This window comes from Phoca vitulina, unplaced genomic scaffold, assembly GCF_004348235.1.
Source record: "Phoca vitulina isolate PV1807 unplaced genomic scaffold, GSC_HSeal_1.0 scaffold2, whole genome shotgun sequence".
In the NCBI taxonomy this organism is placed as follows: domain Eukaryota; kingdom Metazoa; phylum Chordata; class Mammalia; order Carnivora; family Phocidae; genus Phoca; species Phoca vitulina.
In genome coordinates, this window is record NW_022589705.1 from 44,240,784 (window position 1) to 44,266,709 (window position 25,926).

Consider the following 25,926-nt stretch of genomic DNA (forward strand, 5'->3'; position numbering starts at 1 on the left):
CGCTGGGATCATGACCTGAGCCAAAGGCAGGCACTTAACCGACTGAGCCACCCAGGTGCCCCAAATCTTCCCTTTTTTACACTACAAAGCTTGTCCATTCCTCTGTCAGCCTTAATTTTTCAGTTTTTTTTTTAACATTTCTGACAGTGATTTAATGTTATCCATTTAAAGGTCCTCTGACGGTTTTAAATATCAAAATTTTAGTTTCTCATCCACATCAACAGATATTAAAATTTCTACAATTCTTCAAGCTCTGCTTCCCTTTGAATCTCTCAAAACACAAGTGACAGTAGCTGACTCCCTTGTAAGCTTAGAACAAATAGTCCTTGCTTTTCTGATTTGGTTGGTCTTTGTTATTTCCCCGACACTAAGGTATAGCCTCAAAACACTGCTGTCCAGAGCCAGAATTTCCAGACTCTGTCATGTAATTCAAAATGTGAACAATACATAACACGAAATCTTATGTATTCGCCTCCTATCCTGCATTACTAATCAAGTTCAAGGATAAGCTTTTTTAAGGTGAAACAAATGGCAATAGCAAACAAATGACTGAAAGCCTTTAACATAAAAACAATTTAAAAAATCTATTTTACTTACAGCTTATTAACAATAACTTGCTGACTATGCACTTAACTCTAAAAGATTCTGTTTCAAGCATTTCTCTCTTTGGGTCACTAAGTTTACTATTACAGATAAAAATATAAAAAGTAGTATGTCTCTCTATAAAAGTGGCTTTTGACTCCCCTGATAAAATCTATAATCTGCAAACACTAAGATTTGGACATGATAGTTATACAACCGAATTTACAAAAATTACTGCAAGTGGCTGAGACCTCTAAGAGTTGAGGATTAAAAGGAATACAAGTTAATGCCACATAATACAGGAATATCACAATGGGATACATTTGGTAATTAGATTTATTTATTTATTTTTTTAAATAGTAAGTACAACCTTATATCAGCAGAATTTCACAGTAGGCTTTTCAAGTATTTGATTTTTGGTTTATGATAATTATGTGTAAACCACTGCTTTGAGTGCTGTTTTCAACAATATGCAAAAATCACACTTGATTTAAGAACATTCATTTAATAATTTAAATTCTTCAGAAAAACATAAAAAATGAATTATCATTCTATTGTAAACATGATCAATATAAATCTTAAGCTATGAAAAAAGATCACAATCCCAAAAAGCAGCACAAATCCCACCTCCTTCAGAGGCAAATGGATACCAAAATTAATAAAAGATATTAACAGAATTGACCTGTCAATTACAATAAGGGAAAGAGGAAACTGTTTTTAATAAGGATGATCCCTGGAAGGTTACAGCTCTGAAAGGTAATGAGGTGCCTTAAAATTTTCACTTGAAAATTCTGCAAAGGCTCATTAATGGTCCATTCAATTACGAAGAGTTGATCTTCTCAGGAAGCGACTTCTACTAGCAGTTCTGGAATGCTAGTTACGACCTGCATTTGGAGAGTGCTGTATTAAAGGTGCACAAGAAAAATATGTTATTAAAACTGCAGGCAACGACTTCACTTCTTCCAAGGACTCTTTTCTGAATACGACCATTTTTTAAATCTGCACTTCAGCTGAGTTCCTTGCACATTTATACAGCCTGTCTATCATAGGAAGAGAAGAGGAAACCTTCAGAATTCACAGTGAGGCCACTCTAAAAAAAGTAACCACCAGGGCGCCTGGGTGGCTCAGTTGGCTGAGTAACTTTTTTTTTTTTTAAAGATTTTATTTATTTATTTGTTAGAGAGAGAAAGGGAACACAAGTAGGGGGAGTGGGAGAGGGAGAAGCAGGCTCCTTACCGAGCAGGGAGTCCAACGCGGGACTCGATCCCAGGACCCTGGGACCATGACCTGAGCCGAAGGCAGACACTTAACCAACTGAGCCACCCAGTCATCCCAAGTGTCTGACTTTTGATTTTGGCTCAGGTCATGATCTCAGGGTCATAGGATTAAGCCCCAAGTCAGGCTCTGTGCTCGGCAGGGAGTCTGCTTGAGATTCTCTCTCTCCATCTCCCTCTGCCCCTTCCCTCTGCATTCTCTCTCTAATAAATAAATAAATCTTTATAAAAAATGAAAGAATGACCACCACCCCCAAGATTAAGCCCACAAACACACCAAAATAATTAAACTTACTGCTGCCTTCAAAGCTTGACCTAGATCTTCGAGTAGGTCTTTTTTATCCTCTAAGCCCACAGAGAGTCGAATCAGTGTGTCACTTATTCCAAGGACATCTCGGTCACTCTTAGGTACTGATGCATGGGTCATGATTGCCCTAAAAGAAAGAATGAGCAATTTTTTGATAACTATATTGTATCTGTCTCATAAACTGCAATTATTTTCAATTTTTTTCTTTTGTAAATATCAAATTCTTCATATGCCTGTAATTTTTCACAGGCAAAAAAATAAGGCATTATGAAAATTACCTTTTCTGATCATTATTGTAAGATCTTTTATCCTTTCTATACCATCAATATACTTAATCCAAACACTGAATGTGCCAATCAAGCACTCCCAGGCAGGAGGGAAAAAGATAGCCTCTAGCTGTGGATTTTAACATCTGCCTGAAGGAAGCTTTGGCCAACAATCATATACTCCATGACCAACCAGCTGGACTTATAAAAGGCCTGCTGGACCAAGAGCCAGCCAGAATTAATTCCCTCCCAATCAATGGATTAATCCAGAATGGCACCTTGTGAGGCAGATCAGGGAAAGATAACCCAGGAACAACACCAGTGGCAACCAGCGAGCATTAGGAATTCCAGCACATAACCCATGAGTGTAGAGGCCTGGAAGGATTTTCAAAATTAGCTAGCAACTCATCATCATTAACATGATAGAAAGGTAAAGCACCTACTGTGGGTCAGGCACTACAGTAAGAACTGGGAAACCAAGAAAAACGAGATATTTGTCTCGGCCCTACATGACGAAGCAGAAGCCAAAGTCTATGACAATTCACAGAACAGAATAGTCTACAGTACATGCCAAACAAGAATGGACAGCAAGGACTGCCAGAGTTGAGAGGAGGCAGAAAACTGTGCGGGCTGAGGCTGAGGCACCATGGAGGAGAGGCTTATAGTCTCACTGAGCCCTACATACATACACTGCTACCAACACTTATCCTTTCTGGGCACACTACCCGCAAAATCAATGCCTAAGTTGCTCTGTCCTATCTCACTTCAGATCCATGGAGAGAAAATCTCAGATGTGGTCAACATTTTGTGAGTATCTTCTTTTATCATGCTACTGAAGTGGTATATGCCAACATCCTCCTTAAAATGTTCTGCCTTGGGTACCCTATGACCCAGCAACTGCACTCCTGGGTATTTACACCAAAGACACAGATGTAGTGAAAAGAAGGGCCATATGCACCCCAATGTTCATAGCAGCAATGTCCGCAATAGCCAAACTGTGGAAAGAGCTGAGATGCACTTCAACAGATGAATGGATAAGGAAGATGTGGTCCATATATACAAGGGAAGATTACTCAGCCATCAGAAAGGATGAATACCCAACTTTTACATCAACATGGATGGGACTGGAGGAGATTATGTTAAGTGAAATAAGTCAAGCAGAGAAAGTCAATTATCATATGGTTTCACTTATTTGTGGAACATAAGGAATAGCATGGAGGATATTAGGAGAAGGAAGGGAAAACTGAAAGGGGGGAATCGAAGGGAGAGATGAACTATGAGAGACTATGGACTCTGAGAAACAAACAGGGTTTTAGAGGGGAGGGGGGTGGGGGGATGGGTTAGCCCGGTGATGGGTATTAAGGAGGGCACGTACTGCATGGAGCACTGGGTGTTACACGAAAACAATGGATCGTGGATCACCACATCAAAAACTAATGATGTATTGTATGGTGACTAACATAACATAATTAAAAAAAAAAAATGTTCTGCCTTGGGTGCCTGGGTGGCTCAGTCAGTTGGGTGTCTGCCTTCAGCTCAGGTCATGGTCCTGGAGTCCCGGGATGGAGCCCCGCATTGGGCTCCCTGCTTCTCCCTCCCTCTCTGACCCTCACCCTGCTCGAGTCTGCTTCTCCCTCTGCTCCTTACCCCACTTGTGCTCTCTCTCAAATAAATAAATAAAATCTTTTAAAAATATATAAAATAAAATAAAAAATGTTCTGCCTTTTCAGGCTTTTAATTCCTCAAAAGAGAGTATACATATAAAAATAGGAATTTAGGCCTGTGAGACCAATAGACCTGTACGTGAATCAGCCCCTTCACACACTTGCTGTGTGGGCTGGTAGAAGTTACCTGTCCTCACAATCAATTTCTTTATCTAAAATCATAACAATAGCCATCACTTATTATAGGCCTACCATGAGGCAGGTACACTACTAGGTCATTTGTGTGCATTAATTCATTTTCTTTTAAATGAATAGAAGTTGGATATAAGTCCTATCCCAAAAGTTTATCACAGTCATTAATGGAAGGAACATATATAAAGCATTTGCAAGTACCTGGAGTGTATTAGATGCCTAATAAAACATAATAATTCCTAATAATAATTAACATTTATTGGGCCCTTAGTATGAATCAAGGCACTGGCTTAGGGATATTTTTCCCCCATGTTCTCATAACAACCCTAAGAGCTGAGTACAGTGTTATCCACATTTTACAACCGAGGAAACAGACTGAGAGAACATAAGTAACTTTTCTGAGGTTGCGGAGTTAATATGCGTCGTCAGGCTGGAAGACCAATCCAGCGCACATTGGCTCTGCTCCCTCCCTCCCCTATTGCAATTCTGTACTCGTTGCAGCGGTTGGGAGTCACAGAATGAGGCAAGAACAGACAAGCCCTGACCTAAATTCACTCGTCCACTGGCAGGCATTGGGATGATGGCCTAGCTGGCTGGTACATCTGAGGGCCAAGCAACTTTAAACCAAATCCCTGAAGAAATCAGGAGGTGTCGATTCTTAAGAGAGCCTTAAAGTAATACACATTTTATGACTATGAAAAATAACCCAATTTCATATGCTGAGTGTGCCCTCTTGTGCATCCAGACTTACTAGCAGGCATCTTCTTAAAAGACTCACAAAAACCTATTTGTGTTATCTTAATTATTTGAGTATTCTTTGGGTATCATACATTTTTTTTCTTTAACTTTATGTGAAACTGCCTGACTCTTCCAAGAAGCTGCAAATTACCATGGAGAGGATGGCAAATGTGCCTAAATTGTGGTAATCCCTGACACCCCTTAACATAGTGCCTCCAGAACAGTTATTCCAGAAATGTGTATGAAAATTAAAACACAGCAACATGCCGGGTGCATTTAGTACTCTTGAAAGTTATTAGGTAATGATGTTCATTACCAGTGCAATACTTAAAATACATGAGCAGAGTAACATCCGATAAAATCAGGCTACAGCTCTGGAATGCTGGGTGGGACAGGTAATCAATAAATGATCATTGTTATTTTAATTACTAATCCCATTTTATGGATGAAAAAACTGAAGCTGGAGGTGAGTAACTGGTGGAGTAGGTCTCAAATCCAGATTCGGGCTGCTTTTGCCTCCTCTCATTGTTTCTATGCAAAGCCTCAAGAGTGAAGTTGCTAACAGATTCCTATGTGACATCTGAGTAATCAGCAAAACTTTCTGAATCTTTGTTTCCTTATCTATAAAATAAGCTATTGGATCCCTGATCTCAGGCTGCATGTTCTAACATCCTCTGGTGCTTTGATACAATTAGATGAACTGATTGGATCAGGAATACCAAGGTAGATTTTGGGTTTATCTTGCAGATAACACGAAGCCATTCAAGGTTTATCCAGAGAACAGAAAATAAACGGATTTGGTGGCATCTCTGACTGTCAAGGGCGTGGAAGTATTTCATCCATTTCTAAGAAGCCTTGAAATCAGCCCATCTCATAAAAGCCTCCAACCCCCCTTCCAGGGCAGAGTGGGATAGAACAAGTAGCCCCGCGTCAAAGGTCAGAAATCCTAAACTACAACACTGCTGGAATCGCCTTCAGGCAGAACGGAAGGAAGCAAAATTGGGGAGGACACATACAGCTGAGATTTTTATCAGGGTCCCCATTCTACTGGGTCCATTCTGATTAAATAGCTCGATGCTATTCTTATTGTCAAATGTCTTGAATTACTCCTGATGTTACCAAAGTTAAAACACTGAGAAAAACGGAAATATACTCACGGAAGCTCAGCAAGACTTTCGTATCCTCCCAAGCTCTCAGCCAGAGTAAATAACTACGGCAAAGAAAACATTCATTTAGATAATTCACTAACGTAAAAATACAAAAATACAAAACTAAATGTTTTTAACAAAATGGCCCTGGACACAGGGTGAGAAATGGTGGTGACTATGAAAAAAAAGTACAATTTGGGCAAGAAGCCCAGAGAAAAAATGAAAATAAAATCCGTAACACTGATGGCACCGATTAGACATACGAGGTACCAACTTTTAAAACATTACAAGTTGAGGAAGGTGAATCTCTCCTACCTTCCGGATTTGGCCCTCTACTTAAGTGATACTTAACTAACACGAGCCCTAAAACCTCAGCATTATTACGTTTGAGACCTAGCTCTGTGGTTACCCTTTAAATATAAATCTCTAAAGTCTACCAAGTTATACACACTTGTTAAAATTAATCACTTACTAAATTAATACATACACACTTACTTGTTAAAATCTATCACTTACTAAATTAATACATCCATTTAACTCCCTCCTGGAATAGGAAAAAAAAAAAACCTGTTTTTGTTATTTAGTGTTACAGTGTCAAAATTTTACAAATATTTTAAAATTACTCTTACAACGGTATTTAATTAAATATACACTATCTTTCTGCTTTTAGTACAACTTTTAGATACCAGTGGACGCTGACTAATCTGGCAGCAGCCTATGCATTAGACCTCAGTATTTAGAACTCAGCCTGTTGCATGAGCTCTGAAAGCCCAGTGTATGGAGTTACAGAGGTCTCTCTCCCGGGGGCCCTGAGAGCCTCCTGGCAGCGTGAAACATCAGACAAAGGCCTCCCTTCCTTCACCCCAGGCAGATGCACCCTGGGAGGCACAGGTCTGGAAAGCCACTCCTAGGCTGGATTTCAGGGAGGCCTTTGTGCCGTGCACTAGCCACACATTACTTGGAAGTTTCACATAACATTTCATTTGGAAAAGGGGTTCGATTTTCAACAAATCTAAAACCAATGCATCGGGACATTCCGTCTCTCTCAAACTGATGGCCGTGTCCGGAGAGTTCAGTAAACAAACATATTCAGATGTCTGCTACTGCACCAAAGTCGTTTTCCAACCCAAAGCATTTCATGAGAAAGAGGTCTGTGGGTGTGACCTGCATGTCCAAAGACGTGAATCTGAGTTGGGTGGAAAGGAGAGATCATGAACTGCTGGAATCTGCCTCGACGATTTAAAAAAACCTCGTTTGAAAGTTTACCTTGAGGTTCTTGAGAAACGTCTGAGCATGCTGAAGAGTGCCCTTAATATAGAAGGTGATCATCCCCGGGCAACCTGTGCACTGACGCTTCGCCAGCTCATGCTGAGGATGAGAGGGCAGCCCTGTGATCATGAGGCACAATAAAAGTCTTATTTTAGAGTCAAACATGTAATTTCAGAATGAAAAAATTCACTGTTTGCTTAAAGCAAACTGCAAATAAGCCTAATAATGATGAGCTTTACACCACGTCCACATCTGACAACGTGTTCTGGCCTCTAGCTTCATTCTGACCTATCTCTTCTACCCTCTCCATGCTCGAGCTACATCAACTTTCCTTACACTAGCAGTACTGCACTTTTTGTCATCTCAGGACCTGTGTACAAGCTGTCCCTTTAACCCAGAACATCCTCCCCGCTGACTGCCCCAGCCCCTCTATTAATTAGGTCATTCTGTAATTTCTTGTTTAACATCTGTCTTATCCACCAGACTAGCTCCATGTGGAGAAATCCATTTCTTTTGTTAATAATTGGATCCCAGGTCCTAGTTCAAAGCTTGCTCCATCATGGGCAATTAATAAACATTTGTTGAATGAATTGGAATGTCTGTCCATGCCCTTCTAACAAATGCTTCCCATTCAAGGCACAGGCCAAAACTCTTCTCCCTCCCTCCATTCAAAATACATACCAGTCAACAGCTCTTTACCTAGGGGACATATAAGGCATTTAATCTCATATGTAGTTCTGTCTTGGCTTATCTAAATTCCCTGAGGACAGGAATCAAGCTTAATTCTCCTGTCCACCAAGACCACGTGGCTAAAACCTCAAAGGGTTCAAAGTAACTATTTATTTAAGACCACACCACAATTTAAAAGATTGGCAAAATAAATTCAAAGAGTAATATATAAGTCTGCTAACTCCACATGAGTTGGCAGAGGTGAAAAAATTTGGAAAGGAAGTAAGACAGCTTCAGGGGAATTTTGCTGCGTAAGTAGTAAGTCTCAATTTGATGAGTATCCAGGCCCAACCTAAATCAGATAAAAGAGCTAATGAAGAATGGCAGACTGAAAAGACTATAAGCAAATCAACTGGAAAGTACAATGTTGCAATCCTGGAACAGGTAAATACAAGCCTTCAAGCTAAAGACCATGGCAGGAACATCTCATGCGTAAAATCAATTTCCTAACATCAAAGCAACCACTAGATCAGAGGCAACACAAGGACACAGACCACTGTCTATCTTCGCCACCAAACCCCCCACAGAGCCTGACATACAGTAGTGTCCAATAATATATAAACAACATAAAAATACATGAAAGCAGCTACCTTACAACAGGTGTCATACACAGATACTTAGGATAACCCATAAAATCCTAGTGTAAGCATATGTTCTTAGAAATCATACAACATTGGGGCACCTGGGTGCATCAGTCGGTTGAGCGTCTGACTCCTGATTTCGGCTCAGGTCATGATCTCAGGGTTGTGAGATAGAGCTCTGCATTGGCTCTGGGCTCCGCGAGGAGTCTGCTGGATATTCTCTCTCACCTCTCCCTTTGCCCCTCCCCCCAACTTGCACACGCTGTCTCTCAAATAAAGAAGTAAATCTTAAAAAAAAAAAAAAAGAAAGAAAGAAAGAAAAGAAAAGAAATCATATCAACATACCAGGATAAATAACCTTTTCTACCCAAGGATTAGATTCCAGAAACTGGGCAACTGCCATTCCATTTTCGAAATGCTTCTCCATTCGGACCTGTAGAGTCTTCAGACCTCGATTGCAGAGGTAACAGTCAACAGGGGATGGAACTGCTCCAAGAGCTGCAAAATGAACATATGCTGGGTTAGTATGAAAGGGGGGGAGAGACCCAGAAGATTCTCTCACTCTCTTTTTCATTATAGTGACTCTGAGAAACGAGCTACAGAGGCCAATGTTTGAGTTTTAGGGGAGAAATTAATATATCAAATCAGAAGCATAAGAATGAAGCCTAAATAGTACGCTCAAAGAATGGGCTTTAAAATGAGAGGGGAAATGAAGATCCTGCAAACTAAACATGAACACAGTATGAACATTTCAAACATGAACATAAATAGTCCTTTCTATGATTTCCATTCAATGACACACTGCACATAGTTGAACCTCGTATTTCTTTGAACACGTAGAAAAAACAGCATTCAGCTCCTATTGTTACTGAAAGTTCTACCAACATTCTATTTAGCTTTTGTCTAAAGCAGCCTAGGAGTTACTATGCCTCCAAGGTGTGTACCTCACCTCAACGTTTTATAAATAAAAGGAATTTATCAAGCAGTAAGTTTTGGTTTTCCTCCTTGGTGCCTCTTTTTTTTTTTTTTTTTACTTTAATGCTTATTTCTTTTATTTATTTTTTTACTTATTTTATTTTATTTTTTTAAAGATTTTATTTATTTATTTGACAGAGAGAGAGACAGCAAGAGAGGGAACACAAGCAAGGGGAGTGGGAGAGGGAGAAGCAGGCCTCCTGCCGAGCAGGGAGCCCAATGAGGGGCTCAATCCCAGGACCCTGAGATCATGACCTGAAGGCAGTCGCTTAACTGACTGAGCCACCCAGGCATCCCTTTATTTATTTAATACTTATTTATTTTATTCCTAATTATGTTTGTATCTTATCTGTCAAATCACAATGGTTAAACTAAGCACCTTCAAATAAATCCTTACCCATACTTGAGATAACTAAACTATCTAAACAGGAAATGGTGTTTAGACATCTGTTGAAAAATATAAGTTTATATATTAAGTGCTAGTTAAAGTTAACCACCATTCCAGATATAAAAGGTGGAGTATAAGAAAGCCATCATTCCAAATGTTTTATCTAAAGAAAAAAAATCTAGTCAGTCTGAAAACTAAAAATTCACTTGGGCTTTACCCAATTATGGTCAAAATCAACATGGATTTGAAAAATAACAAAATTCATCCCTTGAGTCATGTTGTAAAGCCCTGTTATGTCCCAATTATATTTTTATATCCTAATTTTTCTACTTTCCTTTAAAAACCAGAATCTTTCTCCTCCATTCCTCATTTCTTCCTAATTTAGTAGAATGCTATTACTTCACAGCATTTAGTGGAACTACAAATATCAAATGTAGTCCCTCTGAGAGAATAAGGCGAATTCTTGGACTTTTTAATACTTACAGTTTTGTAAGAAACGGAGCCTATTATGGAGGCTCTCAGAATTAAGAGACACTAAGCCCATTACGACATCACTGTGGCCTAAAACAAAATAAAAACCTTTAGGTTAAAAACAATGTATGTTTATTCTTCATTCTAAAATTTCTACAATGTAACTTTCACTTGAAAAAAACTCTCTGGGAAAAAGCCCTATAAAATAAGTTTAAATAAACTGTATTCAATTTGATAGTACCAAATATATACACCTATACCTATAACAATGAAATAAAAATCATATAAAAATTAAAATGTTTCTTTTTAAGCTGTCAGTAGAATAAAACTATAACCTTTTTTGGTAAATTTTAATCCTGTTCATAAGTCATGAGCATAGTTTTGTCTGCTATAAATGAAATCCCATATTTAACCAAAGTATAAATTTTTTACTTTCTACATGAGTCACAGAGAAAACCTGAATAATAGAAGAAAAAGGATCAAAATATCAAGCCCTGTGGTATTTTCATCTATCCATGGAAAGGAACACTCAAAGTGTAGACTATGTATGTCTTACCATTCATATATTTCGTTGCTGAATACATACAAATATCAGCTCCCAGAGCCAAAGGCCGCTGAAAGGAACAAAAGATTTTCATTTTAAATGGTAATTCACTTGAAAATATGCTTCATTACATGCCTATTTGCTATTATAAATTTCATTCCTTTTCTAACTTTTCAAAAATACACGCATCTTAAAATTTTCCAGGATTTCTCATGGTATCTTTCCCCTCCCCCTGCCCAAATAAAAATGCAAAGCACTGGACCCAGTATTCAATCCAAAAGCACAAATTTTCTGGAAATAGCAGGTAAAATCTGGTCAACAGGTCTCCTGAACTTGTTTCTTTAGAGGATTTGCTGGCTGGTCCTAAGTGTACTTACTAAATTTTACAATGCAGAGATGCTGGCATTTTATGACTCAGTAAACACATGAAGTAGTAGACATAAATATTTAGCAATTATTATGTCAAGTGAGTATATAACATGCTTAGATTTTTGATCATTAAAACCTGATAATGTATGCTGTGATTATTCGCTTGATGTGCCATCATCTTGACTCTTAATTACTCTTTTTTTTTCATAATTACTCTTTTATTATACTAGTTTTGCCAAGTATAAAGTCACTTAGGAAGAAATTTCTTTGGATTGTTTTCCCTCACCCAATTTTCCTGCAAATCAATCCTTTAGTCTTAAAACGTCTTTGTTTATAGTGAGAATTAAAGTTATAATCAACTATTCACTAAAAAATATATATTACCAACATCTTTCTATTTACATTTTCTTTTTTTTTTAAAGTAAGCTCTGTGCCCACCACAAGGCTTGAAATCACAGCCCTGAGATCAAGAGTCACATGCTCTACTGACCCCCAGCCAGAAGCCTATTTACATTTTCTTTAAAAGAGTACCTGTGTGTGTGTGTGTATGTGTGTGTGTGTGTGTGTGTGTGTGTGTGTGTGTGTCTCTTTTGACCTCACCAGTTGTTTCGTCTTTGGAAGGTGTTAGTATAAGGGGCTATAGGACTTTTCATTTGGGGTGTTTCAAAAATAGGATGTTTTAAGTCAGGTATTACTCAAAGCACTCTCTACATAGGTGTTTGCGCATCTCCAAAGTGATGGAGTCAAACTAGATGACGTCTCTTCCAATGCTAACATTCTGTAAACTCTGTGGTCAAAAGAAAAGGAAAAATGAAAACAAATAACTAACATCTATTGATATCATTATGTGCTGAGAACCATGTTAAATTCTTTACATATCCCAGGGAAGCACTATACAAAATATTTTACCTAACTCAATAAAATCAGTACTTTAAGATTCTCATTGTACAGATGAAGAAGAGGGACGAAGAAAAACAAAACAGTGGTGCCTGAGTGGCTCAGTTGGTTAAGCATCTGACTCTTGATTTCGGCTCAGGTCATAACTCAACTGGTGAGATCGAGCTCCATGTCAGGCTCTGCACTGGGCATGGAGCCTGCTTAAGATTCTCTCCCTCTCCCTCTGCCCCCCCTCCCCCAGCTTGCAAGAAAGAAAGAAAGAAAAGAAAAGAAAGAAAGAAAGAAAAGGAAGGAAGGAAGGAAAGAAAAAGAAAGAAAGAAAGAAAGAAAGAAAGAAAGAAGAAAGAAAGAAAGAAAGAAAGAAAGAAAGAAAGAAAGAAAGAAAGAAAGAAAAGAAGGAAGGAAGGAAGGAAAGAAAGAAAGAAAGAAAGAAAGAAAGAAAGAAAGAAAGAAAGAAAGAAAGAAAGAGAAAGAAAAAAAAAGAAGGAAGGAAGGAAAGAAAGAAAGAAAGAAAGAACGAAAGAAAAGAAGGAAGGAAGGAAGGAAAGAAAGAAAGAAAGAAAGAAAGAAAGAAAGAAAAGAAGGAAGGAAGAAAGAAAGGAAGGAAGGAAGGAGGGGAGGGAGGGAGGGAGAGAGAAAGAAAGAAAAAGAAAAGAAGGAAGGAAGGAAGGAAAGAAAGAAAGAAAGAAAGAAAGAAGGAAGGAAGGAAGGAAAGAGAGAAAGAAAGAAAAGAAGGAAGGAAGGAAGGAAGGAAAAAGAAAGAAGAAAGAAAGAAAGAAAGAAAGAAAGAAAGAAAGAAAGAAAGAAAGAAAGAAAGAAAGAAAGAAAGAAAAGAAGGAAGGAAGAAAGAAAAAAGAAAAGAAAATCGAAACAGATCATTCAGATTAAAAAGCTGGTAGAAGTAGCACTCACATCTAAATTATGTAAATCGAGAGGTTCTACTCTCAAACTCTGAAACTTTACGATGGTATGTCCATTTTGCCTTTTGTGACATATTTTATAGAAGATCCAGAAGACAAAAGGCAGGGAAGAAAGAGACTGTATCCAGTTTTCCTGAGGGTAAAATAATGAGAGGACCTTTTCAGAAGATCTACTGTATAGAACTAATACATGTGGCCACTTAGGGACAACATGATTCTGATTAACTCAACTGGAATGAATGCAGATTGAAAGGAAGCAAACTGCAGTCCCTGGTATGCGGAAATGTGATGTGGGCTTCAGAAAGGTAGAAAAACTGGACCTATTTTAGTGACAGTAACAGGGGGAAAAAAAAGGGCCAGGCCTGATGAGTAATCTGGGCAGGCCCAAGCTAAAACAATGCATGCAATCTCTTTGGGAATATACAGGACTCACTGTGACTCAGCTAGAGCAACCCTATGCTGTGTTAACTGGCCTTTAGCGCAAGTGGTATATGGGATAAGGAGTTGGATAATGAACCCAAGAGTGAAAATTACCTGAGACAAACAGATGATGCCAGGAGATTTTCACTTGGAAATAGACTGCTTTAGTGGATGTAAGAAGCAGCCAAAGATATATCGTGAGCCAAAGGTAGGTGGCCCATGAAGCTGTCCAAATGGAACGTAGCGAGGAAATGTGTTTGAGGAAAACGAAATAAAACCTGGTAGTGTCTTCTCAATAAAATGGAAGAAGGTGAAGAACAGATTTATACAAACTAAGGCAGCAGCCTGTGCCAATTGCAGGGACCCAAAACAAAAGGGGGGGAAATATAAACAAATGAGCTATCAACATCTGCCTAATTTAAGAGTAGCAGAAAATGAGCTGGGCTTTCAGGAACTCTGCAGGATACAGGTAAAGTACAGGAAGTGTAATAAGAAGGATCATAAAGTACAAGCAGGAAGGAAACAGCGAGGAGAAGGTAAGCTCCTAACAAGGAAAGGAAACAGATTGGGCTACTTGGAGGAAAGAGAGAGAGAACATGTGGGGAAAGGGCAGACAGCTAATCAATTATAGAGCAATCCTTAGATGATCTACCAAAAGGAACAAAATAGAAAGAAGCATCTGGAAAAAAGTAAGAGAAAGAAGAAAAGGAATGGAGGATGAATGGGAGGTTTTGAGGTGGGAAGAGATGTATGTAGAGGAGTAGGTAGGAAAAGAGATAGTTTAAAAGGAGCACTATAAAGGACTTGGTACTTATAGCTACAATGTGAAACAGGGAGTAGAAATACAAACAAGGTAAAGCTAGAGAGAGCTGGGCATAGTCCATGGGGCACTGAGGGACGAGAAACCAGAAAGGAGGAAAGTGGAGAAATAATAAGTATGACATACACTGAGATGTCATGCAGTATAGCTTTTGTTTTCCTTTTATTTGGAAGGTTAGCCAGGTTTAATTATATATTTTAATAATTTAATAGCATATATTAATATATTTTAAAATAAATATATATGCATTAAATATATAACATATATGCATTAAATATATAACATATATGTTTTTCAGTCACACCATATATATAAAAACAACATAACTGATTTATAACCAGCACATAAACATTAAAGTCCCTACTATTTATAAAGCTACTATTTATAAAGCACTGACAGATAAAATCACATAATAAGGCCAGCTCTTCAGAGAGTTTACACATCCTGAGAGAACTTAAAAACTTTAATTAAGACAACATTTAAAACACACAAAGTCCCATAATGGATATGAACCTAGGGTTGGTTGAAAAGATATTAGCTAATGGTAGAAAAGGTCCAATTTTAATTCTTTGTCTAATCAATATCTATGATTAGATTCCATGAGTTTGATAATGATTTTAATGCAAACAAGTCTTTCCTTTCCTAGTTACAGGTATCTGTAGTCTACTAATCATGCCAAAAAAATCATTTTCATTTACCTGGAAATAGGCTGACATGAAAGTGTTATCCACGACCAAAATGATGTCACCATGTTTATGGACAGTATGTGCACAGGCTTCAATGTCAATCATCTTCAAGCTAGGGTTTGTGGGGGTTTCAATCCAAACAAGCTGAAACAATTCAATAGATGATAATAGTTTATAAAAATACACTGCACCAATATATGTCTCATATATTGTAACCATCTGGCAGACTACACTGAAGAATGTGGGTGATGAAGTTGCAAGGGTTGAATCTGAATCCTAGCCCCCATTAATTTCTGAGAGGTCATAATTAAGTAACTTACCCTCCATATTCCTCAAATTTTACATCTGTACAATAGGGTTGATAATATTTCATAGAATTGTTATAAAGATCAAATGAAATAATGTTACGTATAAGAAGAAAACTGCTCAAGTTAATTATTGTAATTACATTCCATTAAAAAGAGGATGGATTTCAAAGATATAATTCAGTGTCTAGGAATTTTGTTCTCAAAGGTAAATAATATAGAACATTAAGATCATAGCCTAGAATCTTCATTAAAGAGAATTATCCCTACAATGCCAAACATATGCTAAATGTTAACTTTAAAAACGCCAGATGCATGAGAAACTATAAAAATAAGTACCCAGAACTTGAAGAGCATGGGTTTTAAAGTGCAGGAGAGAAGTTACACACAACAGAAAACCTGGTCACAGCTCATTTAAGGAGACAGTATCATATCCCAAAACCTAGCACAAATCAGGCACAAAGTAGAGGCTTGACAGTGACTGAGAAGACCAAAGAAAAGAAGAAATTTCTGTTTGTTAAACAAGATGCCACTGTACTGAATGACATTACCTATAGCTTTCTTTTTAAAAGGGTTAATGATTCTTTATTAATATATAAATGAGCAAGATATCTAGTTTAATATTCTTCCTACTCTAGACTCTTACAGTAGAAAAGATAAGGTAATTAAAATAATGCAAATTCTACAAGAAATGATTATTTTAAAAATCTGTAAAAAATCATTTCTGGTAAGAATCCATTATTCATATTCATAATAAAAAGTAATTAAAATAAAAATAATAAATACAAAGTTGATTTTGCAGGGACTTAAAAAATCTACTTCATATGATGAGGCAGATATTTCAGGGGGAAAAAAATGTATTAATTCAAGTCAGTAAAGAGCCACTACATAAAGTTCTGTTGACAAGAATTAACATACTCACAATTTGCTTTCCTCCCTTAGACTCAGACCAGCTATTTTAATAAGTATCTTTTCTCCTAAGCAAGATAAAAAACAAGTTCCTTTGAAAACAAACCTTAATCACTCAAAGCTCACCCCTGTGCTAATCTTCAAAGTAATCATTTGTGTGAGAAAAGGTTTTCATTTTTTAGCATTCCCTGCAACATAATCTTGAGTACAATTCAAACCTTTTAATCATTAGCAAAAAGTTGGAAAAGGCTGACTTATAAAAGACATTGGTCCTTCTTTTACCCATGCAGAATTTAAATGAGGCCCAAGAAAGAATATCACATATGCCATTCACTCAGGCACAAAACACCTTCCGGTGGCATGCAAGCTTCCCAGGATGGAGGCTAAAGATTGCTTGTGGCCCATTCTCTACTTGTAACTATTATTTTGTTGAAGTATCGCTTAAAATTCTTAAAAAGCCAGTATGCTTAGGGTCTGGGGTCTTGGTAAGCTTCCTTTCCTGCAACCCAATCTCTGTGATGACCTCGGTTAGCAATACCAGTTTGGTAATGCAGTACATAATTGTATGCTTTTGCCAACAAATTTTTTTCAGTTATTATGTGTTGGGTACTGCACTGAGCATTTCATATGCCTTATCTCATCTAATTTACACAACCACCTTTCTATAAAGCAGATGCAATTATCCCCATCTTGCAGATGAAGAAATTGAGACTTTGGTTAAATAATTTGCCCATGATAATACACCAACTATGACACAGAATTAGAACTTGGATCCTGCCGTGGAATTCACGTACCTAACCATTATGCGAGAATATTCTGGAGAAGCCAGACCTATATTAAACTTGATGGTTTCCAATGGCTTCTAATAAAATTTGTTATTCAAATTTAAATTATGTCTTCTAGTAAACAAAATGATAAAAACAAAACAGCACACAGAAAACAGACAAAACTGAAAACTGAGTTACCTTGGTTTCTGGTGTAATGGCTGCCTCTAGCAATTTGGTTTTGGAACAATCAACAAAAGAAATCTTTAATCCAAATTCAGTTGCCACCTGCCTGAAGTACCTGTTTGTACCTGAGGCAGAAAAGAATCAGCAAAATGGAGAGGACACTGTACTGAGAAATGTTCACTCCTCATTGGTTTAAATACTTTAAAAATATAAGGAAGTGTCAATCACCAATAAAAGAACAACTAACAGCAAATGTACTTTGGTTAAACCATTTGGATATCTTGTATAGTAAAGAATATAAGGCTTGGATTTTAAACTGAAAGTTAAAGAGTCAAATAAAACACACTTGATATCCACACTAAATGACATGAAGCAGAAATATTTCTGAAAACATATAATTTCTACTCTTTAAACAGTAAGTGGCATGCTCCCTGAAACATCAATATATTTTTTAACAATTTCTTCCTAGTACTCAAATTTAAAATAAATGAACCAATGTTCAAAATAAATTTTTAGTCTGATTATACTTTCGCAATAGAAAAAAGCTGGTTATTATTCTTTGTACTCTCTCAATCTTTTTGTTATGTGGTTCTAAAGCTTTAATAGATAAATGAGGCAATACAAATTAAACAACTACAGTTTTATGGTGAAAAAGATAAATCATTCAACTTAGAATAATTTCTCTTATAAACACTGTTCTGGATTTGATTTTTACATAGGCAAATTTCAAGGAAAAATTGCTCTTATTGATAGCCCACCAAAAAAAAAAAAAAACCAGAAAAGAAAAAGGAAAAATACTCTATGATCAAAGATACACTGAACTTTTGATGCTGTATAGACTGACCCTAGATAATAGAAGATTGAAAAAGAATGTAAAGAATTGTAAAAATCAATAGCAATTTTCAAGATTTTGTATCTATGTGTGCCATGAGGTTTTTATAATGCACTATAAAAGTAACTAAAGGTGTGCTATTTCTATTCAACAAACTATCATAGGAAACAATGATAAATACGAAGCACTCTGCAAATTTCTAAGAGGGTTAATATGATTACTGAAAGTCTCTTACATACATTTAACTTTTTGTTAATAGGAGATAGATAAAATGATAATATTCTAGAAATCACATTTTAATTATTTGGAAGCATTTGGAATATATATATATACACACACATATATTTACAAAACTTTTTGCTATTGTTTTGATCATAAAAATCAGTCTTGCTTAAAGGTAAGGGCAACCTGTCTTCTTTACCTTCCTACTCACCACTTTAAATAACTTGCATTTAAACTGTTTAGAATGGAAGTTCTTAAATTTGGATCCATGATGGACTTCAAGGAGTGAAACCCCTTTACCCTAAAATTAAAATGATAAACATTGGGTGTAGTCTTAAGCACACTTTTCCACCTTTGGGGGGAAGGGGTCCATATTTTCAACAGATTTTCCAAAGGTTCCCTAAAACCCCAAGTGTATAAATATGTGGGGGAGATAGAGGGGTGGGTAGAGGCAAGCTCTTTGAGCGTGAACTGGGTTATAGTTCATCTTCACTGCAGGCAAAAATTTTAAGTAACACTAGAACACTCTCTCTTTAAACACTATCTTCTCTGAGTAGAATAGATCTGAAAGTTGATCAGGTCCAACATCCTCATTCCAGCAGTTTAAATAAAATTATTATTAAACAATCTCTCTTACAAGCAGTTCCAGAGCATAGACCCTAAATGTTTATGCTCTTCCTTTACCAAGTCTGGGTCAACACGGAGGTGTCCATCACACCTTTAAAGGATAATAAATGATCAATAATCCTAGTAACATTGTTAATATAATTCAGGACCCACTTTACTGTCTTTAAAATATCAGCTGACACAACATGCATGAGAGAGGCCACCTACCTCCATACACATCATCCATACAAATAATTTGGTCTCCTGCTTTTAAGAGATGGGTAATAGTCACAGTGGCAGCTAAACCTGAAGCAAAGGCCAAACCTAAAATAAAAGCCAAATTAGGGTAAGCCGAAAAAGTCAAACCTCTGGGTTGAAAAACACCTACAATATTTCCTTGCATTACTTTATGTTCTTCTCTCTGCTCATATAAGGACAGCAGTCACTACAGTCACAAGAAGTCCCCTGATGAAAATACAATTGCCAATTCCCCCTTTCTGTTTCAAAATTAAAATATCTTTAGGAGAAAAAATATACAATTCTGCTTTGGTGGTAACATTTCTCTGAAACACTTCAAAGAAATAATTCTTTACAAAATTCTGAGATTAAAGGCCAACTGCCAATTAAATTACAGTTTAAAAACGACAAGCTCTAAAAAAAGTTTCAAACCTGAGGAACAGAGCTAAGGTATGATTCACTCATTAACTATAAGGATATCCAATTGAGCAAATATTTTAACAAAACTCAAAATCAGACCTGAGATGTGTCTGGCAAATTTGAAAAATTTTGTTTTTAAAAAATTTTAAGTGTGGAATCTCCTTTAAATAAATATGATCCCGAAATCTCACGTAGGACAAAAATAATGAAAACAATTAAAAAAAAAAAAAAAAAACCTGACATTGTGTACATTAAACACTATAAAAGAAAATATCCTGACAAAATATCAATGCATCACCTTAATGATAAAAATCACCTGTGACTGGTAGAAGGGATAATTCAATTAACTTGAAAAATGTAATTCTTATAAAATCTTTTCAGAAAAGTTTAGGTTAGAATTACAGTTCTCTACTCAGCACATCTGTAGTCCAATGGTGAATTCATATAGAAGGATAAACTTCATTTTTAAAGATTGTATCTATTTACTTTAGAGAGAGAGAGCATGAGAGGGGGGAGGGTCAGAAGGAGAAGCAGACTCCCCCACTGAGCAAGGAGCCTCATGCGGGACTCTATCCCAGGACCCTGGGATCATGACCTGAGCTGAAGGCAGACGCTTAATGACTGAGCCACCCAGGCGCCCCGAGAAGGCTAAAATTTAAACCCAGTTAAAAACAACTGTGCTTTCTGGAGCCCACTTGAAAAAAATGTCTGCCATATGAATACTCAGGCTTTACCCTCCTGCAGGAAATAATGTTCCCTGTACAGTACTAAATTACAGAAGTTTAGTGTTCAGAAAGAACTCCCCTCATCCAAAACAAAAGACAAAACTCCCCAAACCCCCAAAAACCCACATTAACATTTCTAACCCCGGCACTCTTGCTATGAGAAAACTCGTAAGACTCATTTTTTCTTCACTATTCTGTCCTCATTCAGTATCATTCATATAAAAAATACAAAGATGATTTAATAGTAATCCACTCCCTTCATGAAAAAAGATTCAAGGAGTTAATCCCTAATCTCTGAGAGCATATTATCAAGGGCACCAGGTAAATGTTTGCTGGTGTTGTTTTTAAGCATTATCAGGTGAATGAACCAGAATATCAGAAAGTTTGTATTCTCAGAGGTAGTGTTACAAAACTCAGTTAATATTTATCTATTTATACTGACACCTTCAGATGAAAAGTGCATTCACATGAATACTAACTGGCAAATTCTGCCATTTTGCTTCTATTTTTACCTAATAATTACACATATGCATATTACGCCATCTATGGGACCTTGGACAAAAAACTCAATATCTTAGTAAAATAAAAGTTTTGAACTAGCTAATCCTTACTCCTTTCCAATTCTAAATTCTGTGCCTCTATGATTTTGTCTATACATGTAAGAATGCGTTCTACACTTACAAACTTTGAAATGGAAATCACTTACTGTACTTGGCCCCATCCAGTGCTGCCACTGCTTTTTCCAAGCAATTCCTGGTGGGGTTTCCGGAACGGCTATATTCAAAACCCTGAAGAATAGAAGAGTTTATCCTAAGAGATTTAAGTTTATTTATCAGAGTCCTAACAGAGACACCTCCACAATTAGGGGTTCATCCTACGATGATGATTTTCTATTATTCAGTTAAGACATGTCTTGCCATTAAATAGAAGCTTAACATGTCTGCCTTCCCAGGATCCTGGGATAGAGTCCCAGGCTCCTTGTTCAGCGGGGAGCCTGCTTCTCCCTCTCCCTCTGCCCCTTGCCCCTGCTCGTGCTCTCTCTTTGCACCTGCTCTCTCTCAAATAAATAACATCTTTAAAATAAATAACTAAATAGGAGCTTAACAATATTGTGGCTGCAGTGGTGTGAAAGGTTCTGAAGTCCACCAAACTGGATTAGAATTCTACAGCTGTCCCTTATGAGCTGTATGCCAAATAGGTAAGTTACTTAACCTTTCCTAAAGTCCATCTCAGTACCTATAAAATGGGAATAAAATACAAAAAACTAATTTGCAAAATTGTTGTGGTGATAATATTATACAATGTATATAAATTCTCTACATGGTGCCTGGTACATGCTAACTACTACAGAAACAGTTGTTTTTATTATTAGCATTATTATTATGTTCAACTCATCTTTATCCATTCATCTGGGGACATCAGGAAAAGGGAATCACCAGAGCCTGCAGAGTAAACTTACTTCTAACCTGTATTTCATTTCCTAAGAAATAAGTGATACAAGTCCTGTTTAGCATCCTATAGGAAACTACGAACAGATCCTACAAATGCTCAAAGTTCAGATCTTGGCTCTACAAAAGTAACAAAAAGCACACAGTAATTCTTGGCAAAGTGGCTACGCACAATTTCTTAAAATTTGCTCTTTTTACCTTTACCATACTAGGAGTATTCATTCATTTTATTTAGTACTCATGGGCAGCTTTTAGGAAAGTGAAGCCAAAGATTATAGGGAACGTCAGAACCAGTATTCATTGACTGAAAATGCTATAATTTTCTCTCCATGCCTCATATAGCACATAACAAAACACAACAACCACTTTTTACATTGTTTCTGATTTAGGAGCTCCTAGTATTAGTAATATATATATTACCAAAATATGTATATTTTAAGTTTGGTTGCTTTGTTTCCTTGTTTTTGACAAACTGAGTAGACATATTTTATAGGGTTCCAGGATATCCTCATCCCTCCCTCACCATCACCTCCTTGATGTGACCTGTATTCCCCAGACAGAAAAAAATCTGTTTGGATTCATGTGGCTACTGCCACAGAGATGTACCCATGTCTCCATAATTATTCACTGCAGAGATTTAACTTTGGGGTGGGGGCGAGGCATATTTCAGTGGCAAACTCCCACCCTCTCGCCCATTCAATAGCTTTCCAAATGGAATAGGAGAAATAGATGCTTCTCTTCAGCTCCTCAGATTTTCTTTAGTGCTCTTCACTGAGTTCTTAAAGGTACTAAGAGGTGTCTGGTATTTGTAGATTTTACCACCCCGGTTGGCTCTCTGAAAATATTTAATTACTATTATCTGGTTAAATGGTTAACTTTTATACCAAGAGCTAAAGCTTGGACAGTCACATGTTCACAAAACCCTACACCAGCAACAGACTGCAAGCTTGGAAAACAGATTGTGTACACGTTTTGATTCCAAAATACAGTAGCTAGAAGCATCCTAAACCAGTTGTAAAAATGCCCTTTAGAACTGTACCTCACAGGTTTTTTGGGGGGGGTGGGGGGATGGGTTAGCCCGGTGATGGAGCACTGGGTGTTATATGCAAACAATGAATCATGGAACACTACATCAAAAACTAATGATGTAAGGTATGGTGACTAACATAACATAATAAAAAAAAATTTTTTTTTAATTAAAAAAAATTTTTTTTAATTAAAAAAAAAAAGAACTGTACCTCACAAAACAAAGGGCTATGTTTAAAAGAATTTTCCTAGACTTATATAACAACACACTAAAGAGGTTTTTGAAGTCTAATCAAAGCTTTGGACCTACAAAGTTTATTGAACTGATTTCCTTAAAAGCTCAGCAACTTTGAAATACTCCAAGATCCCATCAGTGTGTTACCAAAAGGGATTAACAAAGACTGCTCTATCAAAAACTTGCAATTATCTAACTCTAGGTCAGTTCCTTTTGTATAAAAAGTATGTAATACCTGTCCTGCCCTCTGACCTGGTTGTTGTGAGGATCAAATGGAAAAAGTGTAAATGTGAACACTGTGAAATACCAAACTACTAAGCAATTATAATGTACCATAAAGCTTAACATATATATCAACAATTTGTGTGGTAGGTACTGGTGAACCCCATTTACTCACGATTAACCTGAGGCTGGGATAGGTTAAGCAACTTGCACAAGGTCACCCAGATCAGAGGAGGTGGTGTCAGAATTCAAACCTAGCCCCTCTGACTAGGTGATTTGTGCTCTTAATCACTAAGCCACACTGCTTAAATGATGCAATGGGTTAGATTGTTACTAGTATTATTGGAGTATAGCAGAGTGTAGCCTAATACCTAAGAGTAGGGTTCTAGAGCAGGGTTAGAATCCCAGCTACACTATTTACTAGCCATGTGGCCTTAGGCTAGTTACTTAATATTCCTAAATCTGTTTTGTTTTTTTTTTTTCCATAAGAAAAATGAGAACCTAGTCCAGACTAGGGTTGTTGTGAGGATCCCAGACCATACTTGTAATACATCTGACATACTACCTGTAAGTCTGTATCTAGCCCATAGTAAGTAAATCACTTTTAGTAACAATACAGCCACTGGGCATGATCTTGATTCTAGGTGAGTTATCAGACCCTGAGGGTTTGTGGGTTTTTTTCAGTTGACTCTCTACATGTCTTTATAATTTTTGCTGCTAAAGGTAATTCAACAGAGTTATGACCCTCAGTTTTGAACTGCAAATTTGCCAAAATTACATGAATTTCAGTTCAAATCTATATGGCAAGTTGGACAAACTGTTCCTTCCAGTTCTGCTTATCAAAAGAAATGTGATCACTGGACCAGCGAATACAAAGATTTAGTACAAGGAAGATTACGGGTGTAGTAAACATCCATTCGGGTGCCTTCCTGATGTATAAAGCATTTTATAAATTACCTGCATGGCTTTTTATATATAAGACATCTCTCTTTACCCGCCCAACCCAGCCCCACCCCCCACCTTCCCAGCCAGCCCCAGCTCACCGAGTGCTGGCCGGGAGCCTCTTGCTTGAACGTGGTGGACAGTGAGATGGGGGGCACTACAGCCTGGGAGGTCCATTGCTCCGGTTCCTGGCCCACATGGATGGCCTGCGTGGCGAAATGCTGGAAGCGAGGCTGGAAACCATACGGGGAGGCGTCTTTTTCCTGCATGCTGAGCTGCGAAGGAGGGAAAGAGAAAAAAGAGCAAGGAAGATAAAACCAGAAAACTGGTGCGACAGGGCTTGAGACACAAGAATCAGGAGAACCGGAGCTAAAGACAAGGCGGGCTGATGACGGGGAGCGGACAAAAGCCTGACTCTGGGACTCAGTGGCTCGGACTCTAGTAGCCGGCCGTGTGGTGCGCGTTCACCGCAGGCGGAACCAGCGAGACCCAATGAGCGAAGGCCCCGACGCGACCCCCGTTCCTCATTGGCCGGAAGCGGAGGCGTTGCCTGGAGCGTCGCTGGGACCGCCCTTCCCGGTGCAGAAAGTGGAGCAGAGCGGGAGTCTGTGTGTCCGCTTGGTGTTGTTCCCTACCGGCGAAATTCCTGAGTCGGGGCCTGGGGGAGGCTGCCATGCTGGCTCCAGTGAGCCACCCGGGCGTCTGTGTGACCTCAGGCCGGAGGCTCGCCTGAGACATGGAGAAAGGCGGGCTTGGTGTTGAAACCGAGTAACCTTGTAACAGGCCACACAAATAGCCTCCTCTTACTGTCCCCAGTGTCCCTGACCCCTACCCCCAGCCCCTTTTGTCCTGAGGGCGGTGCTGACCGACGCAAGCAACGAAGTGGAGACGTACGAAAACCGAGGCACAACCTGCCAAATTTGCAGCTTGGATTCTCATTAACTGCGGCGGCCTGCCCTTTAAGGTACACTGAACTCTGTAATGACCCAGTACTTGCGATAATTGAAACCTGAGTGAGGGTCATATTTTTCTTAAGTAATGGCGAAGCAACTGTAGTGAAGATCTCTAATCAGAACTCTGGCAGCTTAAGAGCCATTCAAATTTGAGCTTTCGAGCATCATTATCTTCTTTTTGAAGTACCCGGAGAAGCTCTCCCTGATGAAAAAGATTGTATGGCTTAAACCCCCCCCCAAACAACAACAACAACAACAACAACAACAACACCTTATTGGAGCCTCAAATCCTTACACAAAATGCCTTCGTTGTTGCACAATTGACAGCAACATTTTTGTAGGAAAAAGGAAGCAGTCCGTGTGACGATTTACCACTCACCTGCACCCAGAGCCCTACTTTGAAGGATTACTTCTTTTAAACAAACAACAAAAATCTCCTTGTTCCCTAAACAATACAGATTTGACCTACTTACTATCGTGACTATTTTCTAGGACTAGGGAATTTAGGAATATTTCTGTTCCTGCAAAGTATTAGCTAAAGATCTGAAACTAATGAACCAGTTAAGAAAGAGGAGAATATGGAATGAACAGTTCTTAAAATTTTAAGGACTGTGGCATTTGCTTTTCAAATTAGCTTCAGGCTTCACTTGGCCA

General features: G+C 37.9%; 1 protein-coding gene across 2 annotated transcripts; it reads right to left on the reverse strand.

The window, feature by feature from the left end:
• Positions 1-884: 884 nt before the first annotated feature.
• CTH (cystathionine gamma-lyase) lies at positions 885-24,769 on the reverse strand. Of its 2 annotated transcripts, XM_032426140.1 has the most exons (12): positions 24,421-24,769; positions 21,153-21,234; positions 19,293-19,388; positions 17,420-17,529; positions 15,253-15,384; positions 11,141-11,198; positions 10,597-10,674; positions 9,096-9,248; positions 7,438-7,559; positions 6,181-6,233; positions 2,152-2,290; positions 885-1,482 (listed from the first exon to the last, which is right to left on the reverse strand). In XM_032426140.1, exons 1-12 carry the CDS (start codon positions 24,586-24,588, stop codon positions 1,456-1,458), a joined length of 1,218 nt encoding a protein of 405 aa, XP_032282031.1. In that variant the 5' UTR covers positions 24,589-24,769; the 3' UTR covers positions 885-1,455. The 2 variants fall into 2 exon arrangements, with proteins under 2 accessions (XP_032282031.1, XP_032282039.1); XM_032426148.1 differs by lacking the exon at positions 21,153-21,234 and having other exon boundaries at positions 24,421-24,588.
• Between the last annotated feature and the right edge of the window lie 1,157 nt (positions 24,770-25,926).

Bases quoted from the DNA above. Each gene is read 5' to 3' on its own strand.
- CTH (XM_032426140.1), bottom strand. From the start codon at position 24,588: ATGCAGGAAAAAGACGCCTCCCCGTATGGTTTCCAGCCTCGCTTCCAG. The intron at 15,385-17,419 runs GTAACTCAGTTT...GAATTGTTTCAG, and splicing joins CCATTACACCAGAAACCAAG to CTTGTTTGGATTGAAACCCC. The intron at 11,199-15,252 runs GTAAATGAAAAT...TGTTCCTTTCAG, and splicing joins TCATGTCAGCCTATTTCCAG to CGGCCTTTGGCTCTGGGAGC.